The sequence below is a fragment of the Peromyscus californicus genome, unplaced genomic scaffold (assembly GCF_007827085.1).
Source record: "Peromyscus californicus insignis strain IS unplaced genomic scaffold, ASM782708v3 Scaffold_23__1_contigs__length_62951481, whole genome shotgun sequence".
Lineage (NCBI taxonomy): Eukaryota > Metazoa > Chordata > Mammalia > Rodentia > Cricetidae > Peromyscus > Peromyscus californicus.
This window is the reverse complement of record NW_026294534.1, coordinates 8,029,117-8,046,018: the sequence shown is the minus strand read 5'-3', so window position 1 is coordinate 8,046,018 and position 16,902 is coordinate 8,029,117. Positions and strand designations below refer to the sequence as shown.

The window sequence follows — 16,902 nt, the reverse complement described above, 5'->3', positions numbered from 1 at the left end:
CTCCTCCTGCCCTGCGCCCCGGCCGTGCGCGTCCGGCTCCTCCTCCTCCTCCTCCTCCTCCTCCTGCCGGGCTCCGCCCTTGGGCGCTCGGCTCCTCCTCCTGCTGCTCGCGGCCCGGTCCGCGCGCCGGGGGCCCAACGGCCGCGGCGCGCACCGGAATGATCCGGCTCCGGCGCGCGGGCTCCGCCCAGCGAGGGCTCGGGGACCCGCGGGCGTTCTACGACGAACGCTCGCGAGAGGGCGCCGTGGTTCCCCCCCCCCCCCCACACACACACCCCCCCGCTCCCCCGCAGCGAACGCTCTGCAGCTAGGGGTTCAACGTCACGTCGAGGGCTGGGGAGCAGCACCCCACAGCCTTGTCTCCGGGGCAACCCCACACCTAGGGGCTCAGGAATGCTCCGAGACACCGCACGCCGCCGAGGGCTGGGGAGCGGGGTGCTCCAGTGAGGGGTGTGGGAGGAGGAGACTCAGGGACACTTCCGGGGAGGGCTAGGAGTGCGCGGGGACGTGTTCCCAAAGTGGAGTCCCGACTTCGGTTCTGTTTGCTGGAGGGTGTGAGAGCCGAGAGCATCTCTGCACAGTGAGGACCGAGGAGCGGCTCATCCAGGAAGGGGTGGGTGGGTGGGGGGACGGGGGAGTCACTAGGACACGTTCCCAAGTCGGTCGGGACTCCCCCACGTCAGTCCTCCGCCGGAGCCGAGGCACCCCAGTGACCGCACCCCGATCACTGACAACTAAGAGAAGGGTGGTGCTCGCGCCAGCTTCGCTCCGCTTGCGCCACCGGTTCCGGAACCAACGTGCTTGGGAAAGACAGTGTGGGGACAAGGAGCGGGGACGGACCTGCGCCGGAAGTGAGGTACTTAAAACCCGCGGCCGCTGCGATGGCGCACATCACCATCAACCAGTACCTACAGCAGGTGGGTTTCGCCCGGGATCTTTGCCTCCTGGCCACCGGGGTGGGTCCTGGCGCTGGGTCGGACCGGGCCTGGGGGTGGGAATCTGCGGCTGCCTTTGAGGCGAGGAGGGTCTGCTGCATGCGGCGGGCAGCAGGCCTTGCTCAAAAGTTGCAAGTGCCTCCCGCCCGGTCTGGGACAGAGAGGAGGATTCCAGGTGCAAGTACCAAGATCGGTGTTCCTCGTAAAAACTGTTGTCCGTTTAGCTTCGTGTCTGCACGAAGCACGCTGTGTCTTAAGAGAGGTGTCCCTCAAGGCCTGCGAATGGCACAGGCAAGCAGTGTTGCATCTAGGTTGAGGGTTGAGTTTGCGTTTTCTCCACAAACCTAGGACAGAGAGGTATGAAGCCCCACTAGTCAACACACCCGGTGCAAGGGACAGCCAGATGGGAAAGTTTGATGAACGTTTCAAATGATTACACTGCTGTTTCTAGATGTTTATGAATCTTGGTTTTGCATTTAGCTCTATTATTATCAAGGCCCCTGTTCCCTGTCTCAAACATCTCATTAGCTAGAACCCCTAGGGAAGCTTGGGAACAAATACTGCAATTTGAGCCTAAATGCTCAGAAGGGAAGAGGTCTGATTAATTGTGGAAGTCGGTGGTGTGAACTATAGCTGCCTCCTGATTGACAGCATGCCATCCCTCAAATGGCCCACTTTGTAGAGGCCTGCGCCCCCCCGCCCCCTTTTCTGAGACAAAGTTTCTCTGTATAGCAGCCCTGGCTGTCCTGGAACTTACTCTGTAGACAAGGCTGGACTTGAACTCACAGAGATCCGACTGCTTCCTGAGTATTTGGATCAAAGGCTGAGGCCTGTCTCTTATGCTGTCATTTTTTTTTCATAGCAGTTCCAGACATTATCTTTTTTTTTTTTTTTTTTTTTTTTCAGACAGGGTTTCTCTGTGTAGCTTTGCGCCTTTCCTGCATCTCGCTCTGTAGACCAGGCTGGCCTCGAACTCACAAAGATCCGCCTGCCTCTGCCTCCCAAGTGCTGGGGTTAAAGGAGTGCACCACCACCGCCAGGCCCATTGTCTTGTTTTGTTTGTTGTTTTTGCTTTTTGATAGTCTCACTGTGTAGCTGCCACTGGCTGTAGTGGCTGTCCTGGAACGTGCTGTGTAAACACCAGGCTGGCCTCAGAAATCTGCTTGTTTCTGCCTCCTGAATGCTGGGGTTAAAGATGTGTGCCATCATTCCTGGGCTACTTTGTTTTGGTTTGTTTGTTTATACCGGTGGGTTTGCTTTTATGCTGTAACATTTGAGCTATGAGGCTCTTGGTTTTGTACCTTTGTATTGTGAGTCAGGAAGCGTTGGCTGGCAGGAGAGCAAAGCCAGAGGGCTAAACAGAAAGCTGAGCAGTTTGCCAGGTTTGGACATTGTGCTAGTGAGCAGCAGTTGTGTTCGCTCTCGTTGTAAGTTTCATTTCCTACTTTCATCAGCACACCTCTCGGCTGTGTGTTTTCAGCAGAGCTCTGAGGATCCCTTTGTTGATCTGAGTCATGCAGTGAACATAGTTTGGGTTGATGAGGGAAATAGAGGTCAACTGTTAGTACTTGTGTGCCTCTTAAGTAGCGGCACTCTTGTCAATGCTGCATGAGTACGTGTTCAGTTTAATTCTATCACAAGGCGCCCTGAAGAGCTTGGTAGGTGGCTAACCCATGTCTGCTCAGAAGCAGTAGTTGAAACTCAGACTCTGTCTCTAGAGGGCACATATTTAATACTTAGCCTTTCCAAAAGATGCTGTTTCTGGAGAGTCATGCTTGAACCTCAGGGACCTTACTGTTGGCCAAGTGACAGCCTTGGCCATCACCTACATGTTGACACATTGTTTGTCTCTTTCCTCGTGTTTCCTGTGTTAATCTCCCAGACGCTGTTGAGATAGGGTTGGTTAGATTTTACCCTCTTGCAGGTTAGTAAGGTAGCCTATTCCTCTTGTGGTTGCTTGAACCAGGGGTCAAGGTTGCTCCTTCTTTCTTTTTTCTTTTTTCTCTTTTTGGTTTTTCGAGCAGGGTTTCTCTTTGTAGCTTTGCACCTTTCCTGGAACTCACTCTGTAGCCCAGGCTGGCCTCAAACTCACAGAAACCCACCTGCCTCTGCCTCCCGAGTGCTGGGATTAAAGGTGTGTGCCGCCACCCGCCTGGCTAGGGTTGCTCTTTCTTAATCACAGGGAGTGGCGTGGCATCAGCATGCTTGTGCTGGTTCCTAGGTACCCCAGTTCAATAGGGGTGATGCAGTGGCCTGTGAGGAGTGTCTGTACGTGTTTCAGAGAGAAACACGGAGCTTGAGGAATCTACCCCTTACCACAAGGAGTGGGAAGGTCCACTTCTGTCCAGGGTCAAACCAGAAGGAAACTTTACTTCATTTTCCAAGGTTAACAGCTATAAAACACCTCGAAGTCAGGGCCCACAACTACAGGCATCATGGCCCTAAGAACAAGGACATTGCCTGTAACTACAATATATTTAGTAGCCTGAGAAACTTAACATCAATGCAAGTTTTCCAATATAGAACTCTTATTTAATTTTCTACTCTCTTGCAAGTTGTTCCTTACGATTTGTTTTTTGGATTCAGAGTGCAACCATGCTGCACATTGCATGTATTCTGCTCTGGATAATGTGAGGCTGTGAGCTTCCTGTCCTCCAGACCCTTTCGTAGACATGCTTTCCCCTCACTGACAGCCCTTTCCAAACCAGGTGCTGTATCAGTTGGCCAGGATATGATTTCCTGTTCTCCTTTCTGCACTGGCTTACTTTTTATGTAGGGCTGACCTTAGGGTCTGATGCATCTGGGAAAGTGCTCTATCATTGTGCCGCATCCTGGTCCTCTTTCTGTATGCATCTGCTATTTGTTTTTTAAGTTAAGAAATAATTTCTGGGCTGGAGAGATGGCTCAGTGGTTTAATACACTTGCTGCTCTGGCGGACCTAGGTTTGGTTCCCAGCACCCACATGGCAGCTCATAAAATAAAATAAATTAATCTTTTTTTATTGTTGTTGTCTTCAAGACAGGGTTTCTCTGTGTAGCCCTGCCTGTCCTGGAACTCACTTTGTAGACCAGGATGGCCTTCGAGTCAGAGATCTGCCTGCCTCTGCCTCCCAAGTGCCGGGATTAAAGGCGTGTGCTGCCACACCCAGCATACATTATGGATTATTTTAATTCCCAGTTATACTGTCGCCATGTTACTCTTTGAAGCTCAGAATTCCCACAGGCTGCCTCAGCTGGCTTCTGTGGCCTTTGAACCTGGCCCTGCCCTTCCTTGAGCCTCTTTGGGGCCACATGCTTTCCAAGCTCACCCAAGTCTCTCCTGTCCCAGCTCTGCGTCAGCCCTTCCCCAAGAAGCGTTGCTTCCTGTCAGCGAGGAACGGAACTTACGAACCAGGCCTGGTACCAGCTATGCTTGTTGCTCTGGGATTTCAGTGGATAGAAAGAATGGGTACAGTTTGTTGTTAGATGTGTACAGTTTTAAGGAACTGTGAGTTTTAAGAGCGGATAGTACCCCTGTGGAATGGTGTGGAGGGCCCAAGAAGACCTAGTCAGCTGGGAGAGATGTTTCCTGGGATGCCTGAAGCAAACTCCTCCATGTGCCAGCCCAGGGTACTGTGCACAGGTGCTTGCTTGGGGTATAAGTTCATGATCCATATGGTGTCTAACCTAAAAGGATGCAGTTTCTGTGTTAGCATTTGGTAAAGCACCCATGGCAGGTGGCTGGGTGCCAGGGATGAGGTATCCATGGTGTGGCCAGACACTTAAAAATAATACTGAGGACTAAACCAGGGACTTGCACATGCTAGCAAACGCTCTCTACCTTGAGTTTCATCCCCAGCCCCCAGCTGCTGTGTCAAGATTGGCTCCTTCAGGTCTGTCACAGTCCTTATTTCTTCTCCACTGCTAACTTCCTTATGTAGCTATTGGGGCAGGGCTCCGATAGGACACTCTTAAAATCGAGTCTGAGCCTGAGTGCAAGGTCCTGTGGAGTTGAGCCAGTTGCTAGTTAAGTTGTACTTGAGGTTTTAGACACAGCTCAGGTGACTGCGGACATACAGAGCCACTGGTGTTAGGGTTACTTCATGCTGCCATCTCCAAGGTCACTGCAAAGGAGATTACTGGAAAATGAGCAGCCCTGGAGCCCTGCTCCCTGCCCGACATCTGCACTGCTCATTACCTGGACTGGTACCTGGACCTCAGTGAGCACTGGGCCCCTAGTACCTACAGCCATCAGAAGTGTGCTTCTGGTTCATGATGTGTGCTCCAGTTCTGAAACTTCAACTACCCACAGGTTTCCTGTGGAAAGACCTCTGGAGGCCTTGGAGGCCTTCAGAGAGTCCTGTTCAAGTGTGACAAGTGACCAGAATCCTTGATACTAACTAGGACAAGGCTTCTCCTTATGAGGCTGTGCCAGAGTTCGAGTGGGAAGAATGATGGAATGATGGATTTGTAATCTTAGTGCCTCATTTAAAGCCAGTGTCCCTGAGACCTTTAGAGGGGCCTCTCTGGGACTCTGGCTTTTCTGTTTTCTTGACCTAGGAAGATCCCATTTTGAAATGAAGTTGTTTCTTGTATGACTTTACATTTTGATTATTCTGGCCTCTTTCACAGAAGGAGGGAACTGCTTCTGTGGTATGCAATGCATTGCTCAGGTCCCAGAGAGCAGATTCTTGCCTACCTGCTCAATGCATTGCTCAGGTCCCAGGAGAGCGGATGCTTGCCTCCCTCTTCAGTGCATTGCTCAGGTCCCAGAGAGCGAATGCTTGCCTCCCTGCTCAATGCATTGCTCAGGTCACATAAGAGCGGATGCTTGCCTCCCTCTTCAATGCATTGCTCAGGTCCCAGAGAGCGGATGCTTGCCTCCCTCTTCAATGCATTGCTCAGGTCCCAGAGAGCGGATGCTTGCCTCCCTGCTCAAGTTTCCTCTTCAACTTGTTTCAGGTATATGAAGCCATTGATACCAGAGATGGAGCGTCCTGTGCAGAGCTGGTGTCTTTCAAGCACCCTCATGTTGCGAACCCACGGCTCCAGGTAGGTAATAGCTATGCCCATGGTATCTAGAGAGAATGGGGAGAGGTGAGGGAATGCTGGCTCTCAGTCAGGAAGGGCTGCACACGCCTCCAGAGAGGACTGTGGGGCACTCAGTTTCCCATGGAAGTTTCAAGTTTGGATAAAAGGAAACCAATATTGCCACTCTCATTTGAAAACTTCAGAATTTCTTTATGATTAATGGGATCCCATTTTACTTATTGAGCACTGTACCTCATACTCCTATATTTGATTCCTGTATAACTCAGGGTTAAAGTCAGTGACATATCACTGTCACTAGGGGAGATGCCCTGGAACTTAGACCATGTCCATATTCAACTGCCCCAAAGACTAGAAGTCATCATGCACTACAGATGAATCCTACCAAGTTCCCACTTGGAACCCAGATTCCACCTGGAGAGTTCAGGTGTTGTTTGGTGGCCTCCCTGCCACAGTGGCACAGGTGACTGAGCCTGCAGAGGTTGGCAAAGCCTTTCACAGAGCACATTTTCCAGACCTGCTCTGAGACTGAGCCTTTTCCATTTGGAACTTAAATACCGTATAGTTTATAAAGTTCTATTTCTGTGCAGACACCCATTATAACATTCAAGTGTGTTCCTACGGGAACAGAGCTCTTCTTGGGGAGGAAGATGGGGCAGTCTACTGTGACTAGACTGGGCATCCCAACCAAGGTAGTCTGCCCCAGGATGTCCTAAGTGATTCTGATGACTAGCATTAAGAGCTGTTGTCCTAAGAAGTGAGTCCAGTGACTTGAAGAGAGCCCAGCTACTTGGCCACAGCACAGTATGAGAGCGTGCTATGCTTGCTGCTGTTCATCTGGGGCGGCGGGGGCTTGTGTGGGTGACCAAGTAGGTCTGTCTTTTTAGACAGTACTCCATTGACCTTTCATCCTGATAGGTTCATGAGGAACTGTAAAATGATTCTGTCTTTCTGGTTTTTGTTTTGTTTTGTTTCAGTTAAATCTTAAACTTAATTATTTTTGTGTGTATGTATTTGGGCGTGCATGTGACATGGTGTGTGTGTGAGGTCAGAGGACAACTTATGGGGTTGGTTCTTTCCTTCTACCACATGGGTCCTGGGGATTGAACCAAGCTGTCAGGCTTGGTAGCAAGCTCCTTCCCCTGCTGAGCCATCCCCCTGGCTCAGAATGGTGATTTTTTGATGTCAATATTCTTCCTTTCCGCCTTTATGTGTAAGTGTGTGGATGTTTATTACACTTGTGAGGACTCCTGTTAATTCATTTGCTCTAGTTCACTATTAGAAAAACAACTGAGAGAAATACATCTATACATACGTAATACTTATATACACTGAGAAATACATCTATACATACGTAATACTTATATACACTGAGAAATACATCTATACATACGTAATACTTATATACACTGAGAAATACATCTATACATACGTAATACTTATATACACTGAGAAATACATCTATACATACGTAATACTTATATACACTGAGAAATACATCTATACATACGTAATACTTATATACACTGAGAAATACATCTATACATACGTAATACTTATATACACTGAGAAATACATCTATACATATGTAATACTTACACTGAGAAATACATCTATACATACGTAATACTTACATACACTGAGAAATACGTCTATACATACACAATACATATATACACTGAGAAATACGTCTATACATACACAATACATATATACACTGAGAAATACATCTATACACACACAGTACATATATACACTGAGAGAGAGATGGATTTCTGAGGGAAGTTGGGTCATGTGGTTATGGAGGCCGAGAAGGCCCTTGCATGACCTGTCATCTTTAGCTGGAGGACTGGGGAAGCCAGTGCTGCCACTGAGTTTGAGTCCTGAGCCTGTGGGTAGACCCAGGGTCTGCCTGAGATGTGATAGTGTCTCAGCTCAGGTGGCAGTCAGGAGCCAGAAGGGTGTGTTTGGTTTTTCTTTTCTTTTTTCTGTCTTGTTCAAACCCGCAACAGGATGGTGAGTATCCATCTGCTGGACATGGATATCTCTTTTACAGAATCACCAATTCTAGGCCTGTTTCTTCCAGACACCCAGAAATCATATTCATTCTGGGTACTTTAAGGCCAGTCCAGGTGACATGTAAAGTTTGTCCTCATAGGTGTGCTCAAATTGTCTGAACCTTACCATTGGAAGGAAGCTAAGGTTAGAAATTACTGTTGGCCCCTAGCCCAGGACACTTGTTCCCTGTAGGAAGCTGTGTTGTGACTCTTCAATGGCATGGCCACTAACTTGTTGACCTTAGTTTTGGAAGGAGAGGTCCACCTTGTTGTTAAAGCCCTAAGAGTCACTGAAGTAAGTGTTTCTTGACTGACCAGCTGTTGAGTACTAAAATGTGTGTAGAAGTAGGTGCTGAGCAAGCCTGGCAACCTGAGTTTACTCCCCAGAGCCCAGTGGGGGAAAGTATTCCTGTGACCTGTGTGTGTGCTGTGGCATATATGGGCTCACACAGGCACACATCATACACCTATATACACACACCAAATACAATAAAAATAAATATGTCTGAAAGTGCCTAGCATGTTTTGTGGCCTGCAGCAAACAACTGAATTGCATTCTCGGGATTCTTGCTTTCTTGAAATATAGATATTGGTGGAGCAGTGATCCTTCTCTTAGAAGTGCCAGACTGAAGTATTTCTTTGGGCTGTGAAGTTCTGAAAGTGTTCATCTGAAGCTCTGTATATACACCTCCATCTTTCATGCCCACTAACTTTACCCTACCCCTTTCTCCTTATGGATTAGATGGCCTCTCCAGAAGAGAAATGCCAGCAAGTTCTGGAGCCCCCTTATGATGAAATGTTTGCGGCTCATTTAAGGTAATCTGTCAGCAGTAGGAAAAACCAACGTACACAGATGCATGCATGTAAACACATCACTAGATTCGTGCAGACTTGTATCGTGTATCATTGTTTGCTTGAAGCAGTGAATAATTAACTTGGAAAAGTGGACAAATGTGTCATGTGCCTCTTGTGTCACACTTTTATTTGTACTGACTGGACTGTCTTTTATTAGTTGTAGTGCCTAACTGAGGTCTCGCTTTTCTTATGAAAATAATGTGGTTTTTAATATCTTTGCCTTGGAGGAAAAAAATCTGAGTTGAGCAAAACAGAAACTTCTCTTGATTGACATGATTTGTCAGGTGGTTGAGGCAGAACTTTACATCCTACAGCCATGTGCACAGCGTTGTCCTCTGCCTGCTGTATGCCTATTGTAGTTCAGAGCAAGCTGGGCCAGGCCTTTGGAAGAGCAGGAGGAGGTCACTATGTTCCAACTTTTAGCACGAGTCACCTCCTGCTTTCCCATCTGTTCTCTCTGCAGTAGGGTTCCAGGCATGGGGTGAGCTGGCTCTGGCTGCCAGCAGGAGCCTGGATGGAGTGTCTCTGGAGGCCCACTGACAGCACGGAGCACCAGCCGCGCTTGTCACTAGTCCCCTACCCAGGACAGCTGAACTGTTTCCCATTCTGGGACCGGGCAGAGTAGTGTCTTTGTGTGGGATTTCCCCTTACACTGGTTGCTGTCAGTCAAATGGTTTCTGCCAAGCAGGAACTACCTTCCAGGAGCAGTAGAGAGTGGGCGAGGTGTGTGATAGAATGCACTCTGGGCTGATGTGCATCTGGGTTCCATGTGTAGGTGCTCTTCAGCCTCTCATCTCTTTTCCAGGTGTACCTATGCTGTGGGGAATCACAACTTCATAGAGGCCTACAAGTGCCAGACGGTGATTGTCCAATATCCTTTAACCTGAGTGCGGGGATCATGGGCAGGCACGGCCATTCCCAGCTTTCCATGTGGGCACTTGGGATCCTGACTCTGGTCCTCAGGCTTGCACCAGAAGCACTCTGACCACTGAGTTGTCTCTAGCTCCCAAGAATAATGTTTTGTTTGTGTTGTTTTGAGACTGGAGCTCTGTCTGGCCGGGAAACTCACTGTGTAGACCAGGCTGGCCTTTGAACTCACAGAGATCCACCTCCTTCTGCCTCCCAAGAGCTGAGGTTAAAAGCATGCACAATCATGCCCAGCCAAGAATGTTTTGACTGCCGGGCGGTGGTGGCGCACGCCTTTAATCCCAGCACTCGGGAGGCAGAGCCAGGCGGATCTCTGTGAGTTCGAGGCCAGCCTGGTCTCCAAAGCGAGTTCCAGGAAAGGCGCAAAGCTACACAGAGAAACCCTGTCTCGAAAAACCAAAAAAAAAAAAAAAAAAGAATGTTTTGACAATACCATGTACGTATGAAGATGCCATAGTGAAACCCATTATTGTGCTCACTCACCTAAAGACCTATTAAGAACAGAATATCTTGTAGTGGTTAAGGAACTGGTTAAGTCTTAGAGGTCCACTAATCAGCCTAGATGGAGAGGAGTGGACTCAGATACATACATCACCTTTATTCCATCTGCTCACTGAAGAGTCATATTTTTAATATCAACTTCTGTAATGATCCTTATCAATGAGCATGCAAAGTATTTGTAGATCTCTAGATTTTTAGTTTATTTTGAAAACTACTGTGTTTAAATACACTCAGAAGAGAATGCTACTAGCCAAGTCTCCCTAGAATTTAAGAATTCTATTGTTGGTAAAATAAACCTTATACTATAGATTCTTGAGCACTTAAATGTAGCTCATGATCAGTGGACTCAGAAAGCAAGTACAAATGTAAAAGAGAAAAACCTTGTAACGGGTTGGGGAGATGGCTTAGTTGGTAACGTGCTTGTCCCGTAAGTATGGGGACTTGAGTTGGAACCCAGCACCCACAAAAAAGCAGGAGTCGTGGTGTGTGCTTGTAATCTCATCCCTGGGGAACTAGAGACAGGCAGATCCCTGGGGTTCACTAGTCTAATTGATGAGCTTAGATCCCAGTGAGAGAGTCTGTCTCAAGAAAGAAGGTGGGCAGCCTGAAGAGTTACACCCACAGTTGACATCTAGACACGCACGCATGCACTCACTCACTCACATATACACACAATCTTTTTTTTTTTTTAATGGGGTCGGGGAGGGTCTTACTGGGAGGCTGGCCTGGCACTTTCCTCTCCCGGTGCTAGCATTAAAGGAGTGTCACGATGCCTGGTCTACACGAACAGTTATAATAAAGTCTTGTTTCAGAGAAGGTCTGTATGAAGTGAACAACGCATTGAGTCTACTCGGCTGCTGACACATGGATGCTGTGGTGTGTTTTCTGCCGTCCAGATTTGACGCTGTCACGACACAGTCCTCTAAAGAGCAGGCCTTGCCTCTTAGTCTGTCTTACTAGTGCAGCATTACTTATTCTGTGTGTCATACCTTCCTTAATGCAGTACATCGTTCCTGCGGGCATTCCAGGCTCACAAAGAAGAAAACTGGTAAGTATCAACAGAAATGGCTGGAGATCAGTACATGATGTCGGTGTGGGCTGGGGTTAGACTGAAATGGCCAAGCAGACAGGTTAGGTACGATATTTCCGTAGTAAGTGCTACTTCAGTATTTCTGTTGTGGAAATATTTACTAAGTAACCATGGTTCCCCTTCGTTTTAATTTTTAACTTTTGCTTTTAGACATGGGTTAAAGGCACACTATAGTTTCTTTGGATTATTTTAAATTTCTTGAAGACTAACCTTAAGATTTATGATTTATTAGCAAACTAGGAAAATAATTAAATTATGTTTACACCAGAGTTAGCCAGAGGCCTTTCACAGACGACCAACCCAGTCCTTTCCTTAACAAGTTTTTCTTCAGTGCGGGTGCTTGAACCCAGGTCCTTGCATGTGCTAGGCAAGCATTCTGCTGCTTAGTATATTCTTCCATCTTTTAAGCTTTTTTTATGAGACAGGGTTTCTTCTGCCCGAGGTCAGCCTGAAACTCACTGTAGAAGAAGATGACTTTGAACTTCATTCCATTGCTTTGATGCTGAAACCACAGGTGTGCGCCACTGTGTCCCGTTTGTACAGTGCTGGGGATCAAACCCAGGGCCTGTGGGTGCTAGGCAGGTGCTCTGCTCTACCTGAGCTACATCCTTAGCCCCAGTCTTTGAGGGGCAGTTATGGGAGAAGTCTGAGGCAGGATCTTTCTTTGTAGTTTAGGCTGGCCTGGCAGTTCTCATTCTCCAGCCTCAGCCTCCCAGATGTTATGATTACAGATGTGAGTCTTCATATCTGATGTACCTTTTTCCCTTTTTCTTTTTTTTTTTTTTTTGAGTCGGGGTTTCTCTGTGTAGCCCTGGCTGTCTTGGAACTCGCTCTGTAGCCCAGGCTGGCCTCGAACTCAGGGATCCGCCTGCCTCTGCCTCCCGAGTGCTGGGATTAGAGGCGTGCACCACCGCCCAGTTGCACTTTTTCTTTTCCAAGTGAAGACTTAGTGTACACATGAATGTAGCGCAGTGCTGGAAGCTAGGTGTTCACAGACCATTGATGGTTGTGTGAATTCTACATTCTGGCTCCTCCTTGGAGCCTCAGTGTTTTTACATGGAGCTGTTTGCTGCTGGTGGGGAGTTAGGGAAGGACAAAGTTCTGGGAGCTCCCAGCCAGACCCAGGTCGATTTTCCTGAGCAGGGTTGGGACAGTGGTGTGGAGTAAGAAGTGAGTATTTGGCCAGGAAGTCTGAGGTTGCAGTGTGACAGATGTGGAACAAAGAGCCGCCATCCACGTTGGAGGGTGTGGACCTGGTTCTGGGTGGTCGCCTTGGGTGTTAGTAGTAGGATGTTGGACCTTTTAACTCTGCAAACATATTTGCCTTTTGCCCTTAGGGCTCTGCCCGTCATGTATGCAGTAGCACTTGACCTTCGGATATTTGCCAATAATGTAAGTTCGATTTCCAGTTGCTGTTATTTTACATTTAAATCTGTTGGGTGACTACTGCTTAATTGCCATGTCTTGCTTCCTAAAAGTATTGAGGGATAAACAGAAAGTGGGATATATCTGGGGCAGGAAGGGAAAGACTAGGAGGCAGCTTGGCTGGTCGTCCTCTGGTCCATGCAGACAGAACCTCTCTGTGTAGAGGGAGATGGCAAGCCATTGTGCTGAGTAGAAGGATACTGGAGCAATTTTACATCCTCTTCTACTTCTAAGATGTGGCCTGTGCTCAAGATAGCTTGATGTAGGTCTAGGTAGTGGCTGAGGGGTTCCGACCCTGGATTTTACAGGGGAGCAGTGTACATCAGCTCTGGAGCCACAGAAGCATCTTTCGGGGCTAAGTCCCTTGTTACAGTTTTTAAAGCTGTTGGGGATTTCTGGTTCCAGACCAGCTGCCCATTGTCCTTCTCACAAAGGCAGTTGCAGACCTGGAGATGTGAGAGTTTACATAGCTCTGTGACAAGGAGAGAAGGATTGGGCTTCCCGTCGGTCCTGATGAAGAGCCTGGCAAGGAGAGCAGTGACATGTTCCAGGCAGTGAGGATCCCTCTAGGAAGCAGAGGGGGATCCCCACAAGACAGCACTTTCTGACAGACTCTGTTCCAGGGCTGCACAGTCTGCAGCAGCAGTGGGGGTCCTCAGCCCCAACCCACTTGCCAGCAAAGAGGTAGGGTCTCTGCTCTCCCACTAACACAGGGAGACCAACAGAGACCTGCCGAAACAGGGCGCCTACCTAAGGCCTGTAGCTTTATAACACACACCCCAGAGGTCACTGATTACAAAGAGATTTCCCCCATATCCCACCACTGAGCTGATGAGCATTTTAAAACAGCCATCATAACAATGTTTCATTGGACAATTAGGAGCACCCCAAACAAGTGAGAGCATTGGAGTCTCAGCAAAGAGATAGTGCAAGAAAGAACCAAGTGGGGTATCAGACTGGAAAGACAGTAACTGAGGAAGATGGGGCTGGAGCGGTGGCTCGGTGTCTGAGGGGGTTGCTCTCCTTACAGAGGACGGGTTTGATTTCCAGCACCCGCACAGCAGCTCACAACCATCTAACTCCAGTCCTAGGCATCTGACACGTTCTTCTAGCCTGTGGGTACCAGAGGCACACATGCAGGCAAAGCACTCATACACGTTAAACAACAACAGTAGATCTGGTGCTAATGTAAACAAACCAGAAAAGAGTGGCATTACCTGGTGTCTCAGGCTCTCAACCTAGTCCAGGTCAACAGAGACTGTCAGGGTCTCGCTGCTCCTGCACACTCCATCGTAAGGTGCTGCTTTGTTGAGGCATCTGGGAACAGGGGAAGGCAGGCATATTTCTAACACCTTTTAGATCATCATAACCAAAGCCCCCAGAACCACGTGCATGTGTTTGCACTCGTGCTTGAGGAGGAAGAGACAGCCTCCGATTCTATTCCTCAGGCTACATCTATCTTTTGTTTTAGGGGATTGTTTTGTCTTGTGACAGGGTCTCAGCTCATCAGCCTGGCTCTTGCCTGCTAGGCTAGGTTGATTGACTGGGATTACAAGCATATGCCACTGTAGTTGGTTGTTTTACTCTTTTGGGGGACCTGCCACCCAGCTCCCATATAAAACACAAGGAGGCCTATTATTCCTTATCAATGCCTGGCCTTAGCTTGGCTTATTTCTAGTCAGCTTCTCTTGACTTATCCCATCTACCATTTGCCTCTGGGATTTTTCCTTTTCTTACTTCTGTAATCTTACTTTCACTTCTACTTCGTGGCTGGCTGGGTGGCTGGGTGGTTGGCCCCCAGGGTCCTTTCTTCCTCTTCCTCTTGCTCCTCGATCCTTGATCTCTCCTCCCAGATTTCTCCTTCTATTTATTCTCTCTGCCTGCCAGCCCCACCTATCCTTTCTCCTGCCTTGCTGTTGGCCGTTCAGCTCTTTATTAGACCATCAGGTGTTTTAAACAGGCACAGTAACACAGCTTCACAGAGTTAAACAAATGCAACATAAAAGAATACAACACATCTTTGCATCATTAAACAAATGTTCCACAGCATAAACAAATGTAACACATCTTAAAATAATGTTCCACAACAGGCCACCATGTTCTGATTTGTTGTTGTTTGTTTTTCAACCCTTGTTCTGGGAATCTAATCCGGGCCTGTGCTTACAAGGCAACTTCTTTACTGACTGACCTGTCTCCCAGGCCCCCAAGCCTTTCTTAAAGGGTAGTACATTGTGGCCACTGCAATGCATCAGTGAGCATTTTACCGTTGCATCAAACCCTCTGGTTCACCCTGCATTTGGCACTGATCTTCACCCTGCATGATTATGTGGCTTTGTCACAGTTCTGTTTCAGTCTATTCTGACGGTGGTCACAGTGTAATCTGGGCTGGTGGGGTGTAAACAGCTTGTTCTTATCTCCATAAGGAGAGCAACGGCCCAACACAAGGTCGTGTGTCTGGTGAGACTGCCGTCTGTTTCAGTTTTGCTGATGGTGTCTTTTTGCTCCGTTCTCATGGTGGGTGGGCTCCCCGCCCCACCCCCTCTAGAGACTTATTTGTATTTTTTAATTATGTGTGTGTTTGTGTGTCTGTGAGTGTAGTTGCCTGTGGAGGCCAGAAGATGGCGTTAGCTCCCTTGGAGCTAGAGTTACTGAAGTTGTGAACTAATCGGGGTGCTGGGACTACAACTTGGGTCCTCTGTAAGAGCAGTTATTATGCACTCCTAACCACTGAGACAGCTCGTTAGCCTAGTGGTTCTCAACCTGTAGGTTGCTACCCCTTTGGGGGTCGCATACCAGATATCCTGCATATCAGATATTTACATTATGATTCATAACAGTAGCAAAATTACATTTTGAAGTAGCAACAAAATAATTTTATGGTTGGGGGTCACCACAACATGAAGAACTGTGTCGAAGGGTTGCAGCATAGGAAGGTTGAGAACCACTGTTTTAGTCTTTCTGGGACCTCATCCATAAGGGCATTGGCCCTGTTCACCAGGGCCTCCTCAGGACCTACTCCCCTTCCTAAAGCCCTTGTTTCCTAAGAGCTTTCAGCTGTGGGCCATCTTCCAAAATGAGAGGAGACAGGCTGGTTCTCTCCTAACACGGGGTAAGACTGACACCACTTCCCTTGGCAGGTTTTGTTCAGGGCCGACTGCCATGTGCAGGCGGGAAGGTCAGAGACTAAGTCAAGAGGAAGCTGCTCAGTACTGTGCAAAGCAGATCAAGGCTGGGGGCCTGGTTTGCTGTCTGTGGCAAAATAACACCATCACCAAAACCACCCTACATCACAGCCAGTCAAAGAAGGCAGGGCAGGAGCTGAAGCAGAGGCCGCAGAAGAGTGATGCTCACTGGCTTGCTCCCCATGGCTTGCTCAGCCTGCTTTCTTACAGCACCCAGGACCACCAGCCCAGGCATAGCTCTGCCTACAATGGGCGGCTGGACCCTCTCCCATCAGTCACTAATTAGGAAAATACCTCACAGACTGGACTACAGGCAAACCTGTGGAGGCATTTTCTCAGTTATGACCCCCTCTTCCCAGCTATGTTTAGGTTGGTGTCAGGTTGACAAAGACCAACCAGCCAAGCTGGAGCTGGTGTCAGCTGGACTTGAGGACAGATGTGGGCAATATACATACACTTCTCAGTTCTTAAAATACAGTATGAGGGGCTGTGGAGTCAGCTCAGTGGTAGGAGCACTGGCTACTCTTCCAGATGATGTGTAGACTACTGGGGACTTGGACTCTTAATTTTGCCTGTTTGCTTTAAAAAGATAATGACTTTGATATCGTTAGGCAGATCAGCAGTTGGTGAAGAAAGGGAAGAGTAAAGTTGGAGACATGCTGGAGAAAGCCGCCGAGCTGCTGATGAGCTGCTTCCGTGTCTGTGCCAGTGACACGTAAGTGAGGGTCAGAGGGCTGTCTGTGAAGGAAGTAAGAAAACATGGCATGCAGGCAGGCACTGTTTCTGGAGCATGCGCTGATCTGTCCCCGAAGAGCTCTCCTGCAGTCTGTCCTTGGTGCAGTCGTTCTGATCAGAAGTCTGCACTTACTTCCTGAAACTTCATCTGCCTTCAGTTTTGGAGAC

The 16,902-nt window shown here is 48.3% G+C and overlaps 1 protein-coding gene across 2 annotated transcripts in view; it reads left to right on the top strand.

The window, feature by feature from the left end:
* Positions 1-637: 637 nt before the first annotated feature.
* Pcid2 (PCI domain containing 2) overlaps positions 638-16,902 on the top strand; it is a 29,795-nt gene continuing 13,530 nt past the window's right edge. The window contains exons 1-7 of one of the 2 annotated variants that reach the window (XM_052751688.1): positions 638-917; positions 5,876-5,965; positions 8,762-8,835; positions 9,680-9,747; positions 11,311-11,350; positions 12,730-12,784; positions 16,611-16,714. In XM_052751688.1, the coding sequence (XP_052607648.1) occupies positions 882-917; positions 5,876-5,965; positions 8,762-8,835; positions 9,680-9,747; positions 11,311-11,350; positions 12,730-12,784; positions 16,611-16,714 (467 nt within the window). In that variant the 5' untranslated portion in view covers positions 638-881. Of the gene's footprint in view, positions 918-5,875; positions 5,966-8,761; positions 8,836-9,679; positions 9,748-11,310; positions 11,351-12,729; positions 12,785-16,610; positions 16,715-16,902 lie in introns of those variants that run through there. The other variant, XM_052751689.1, reaches the window with a different exon arrangement.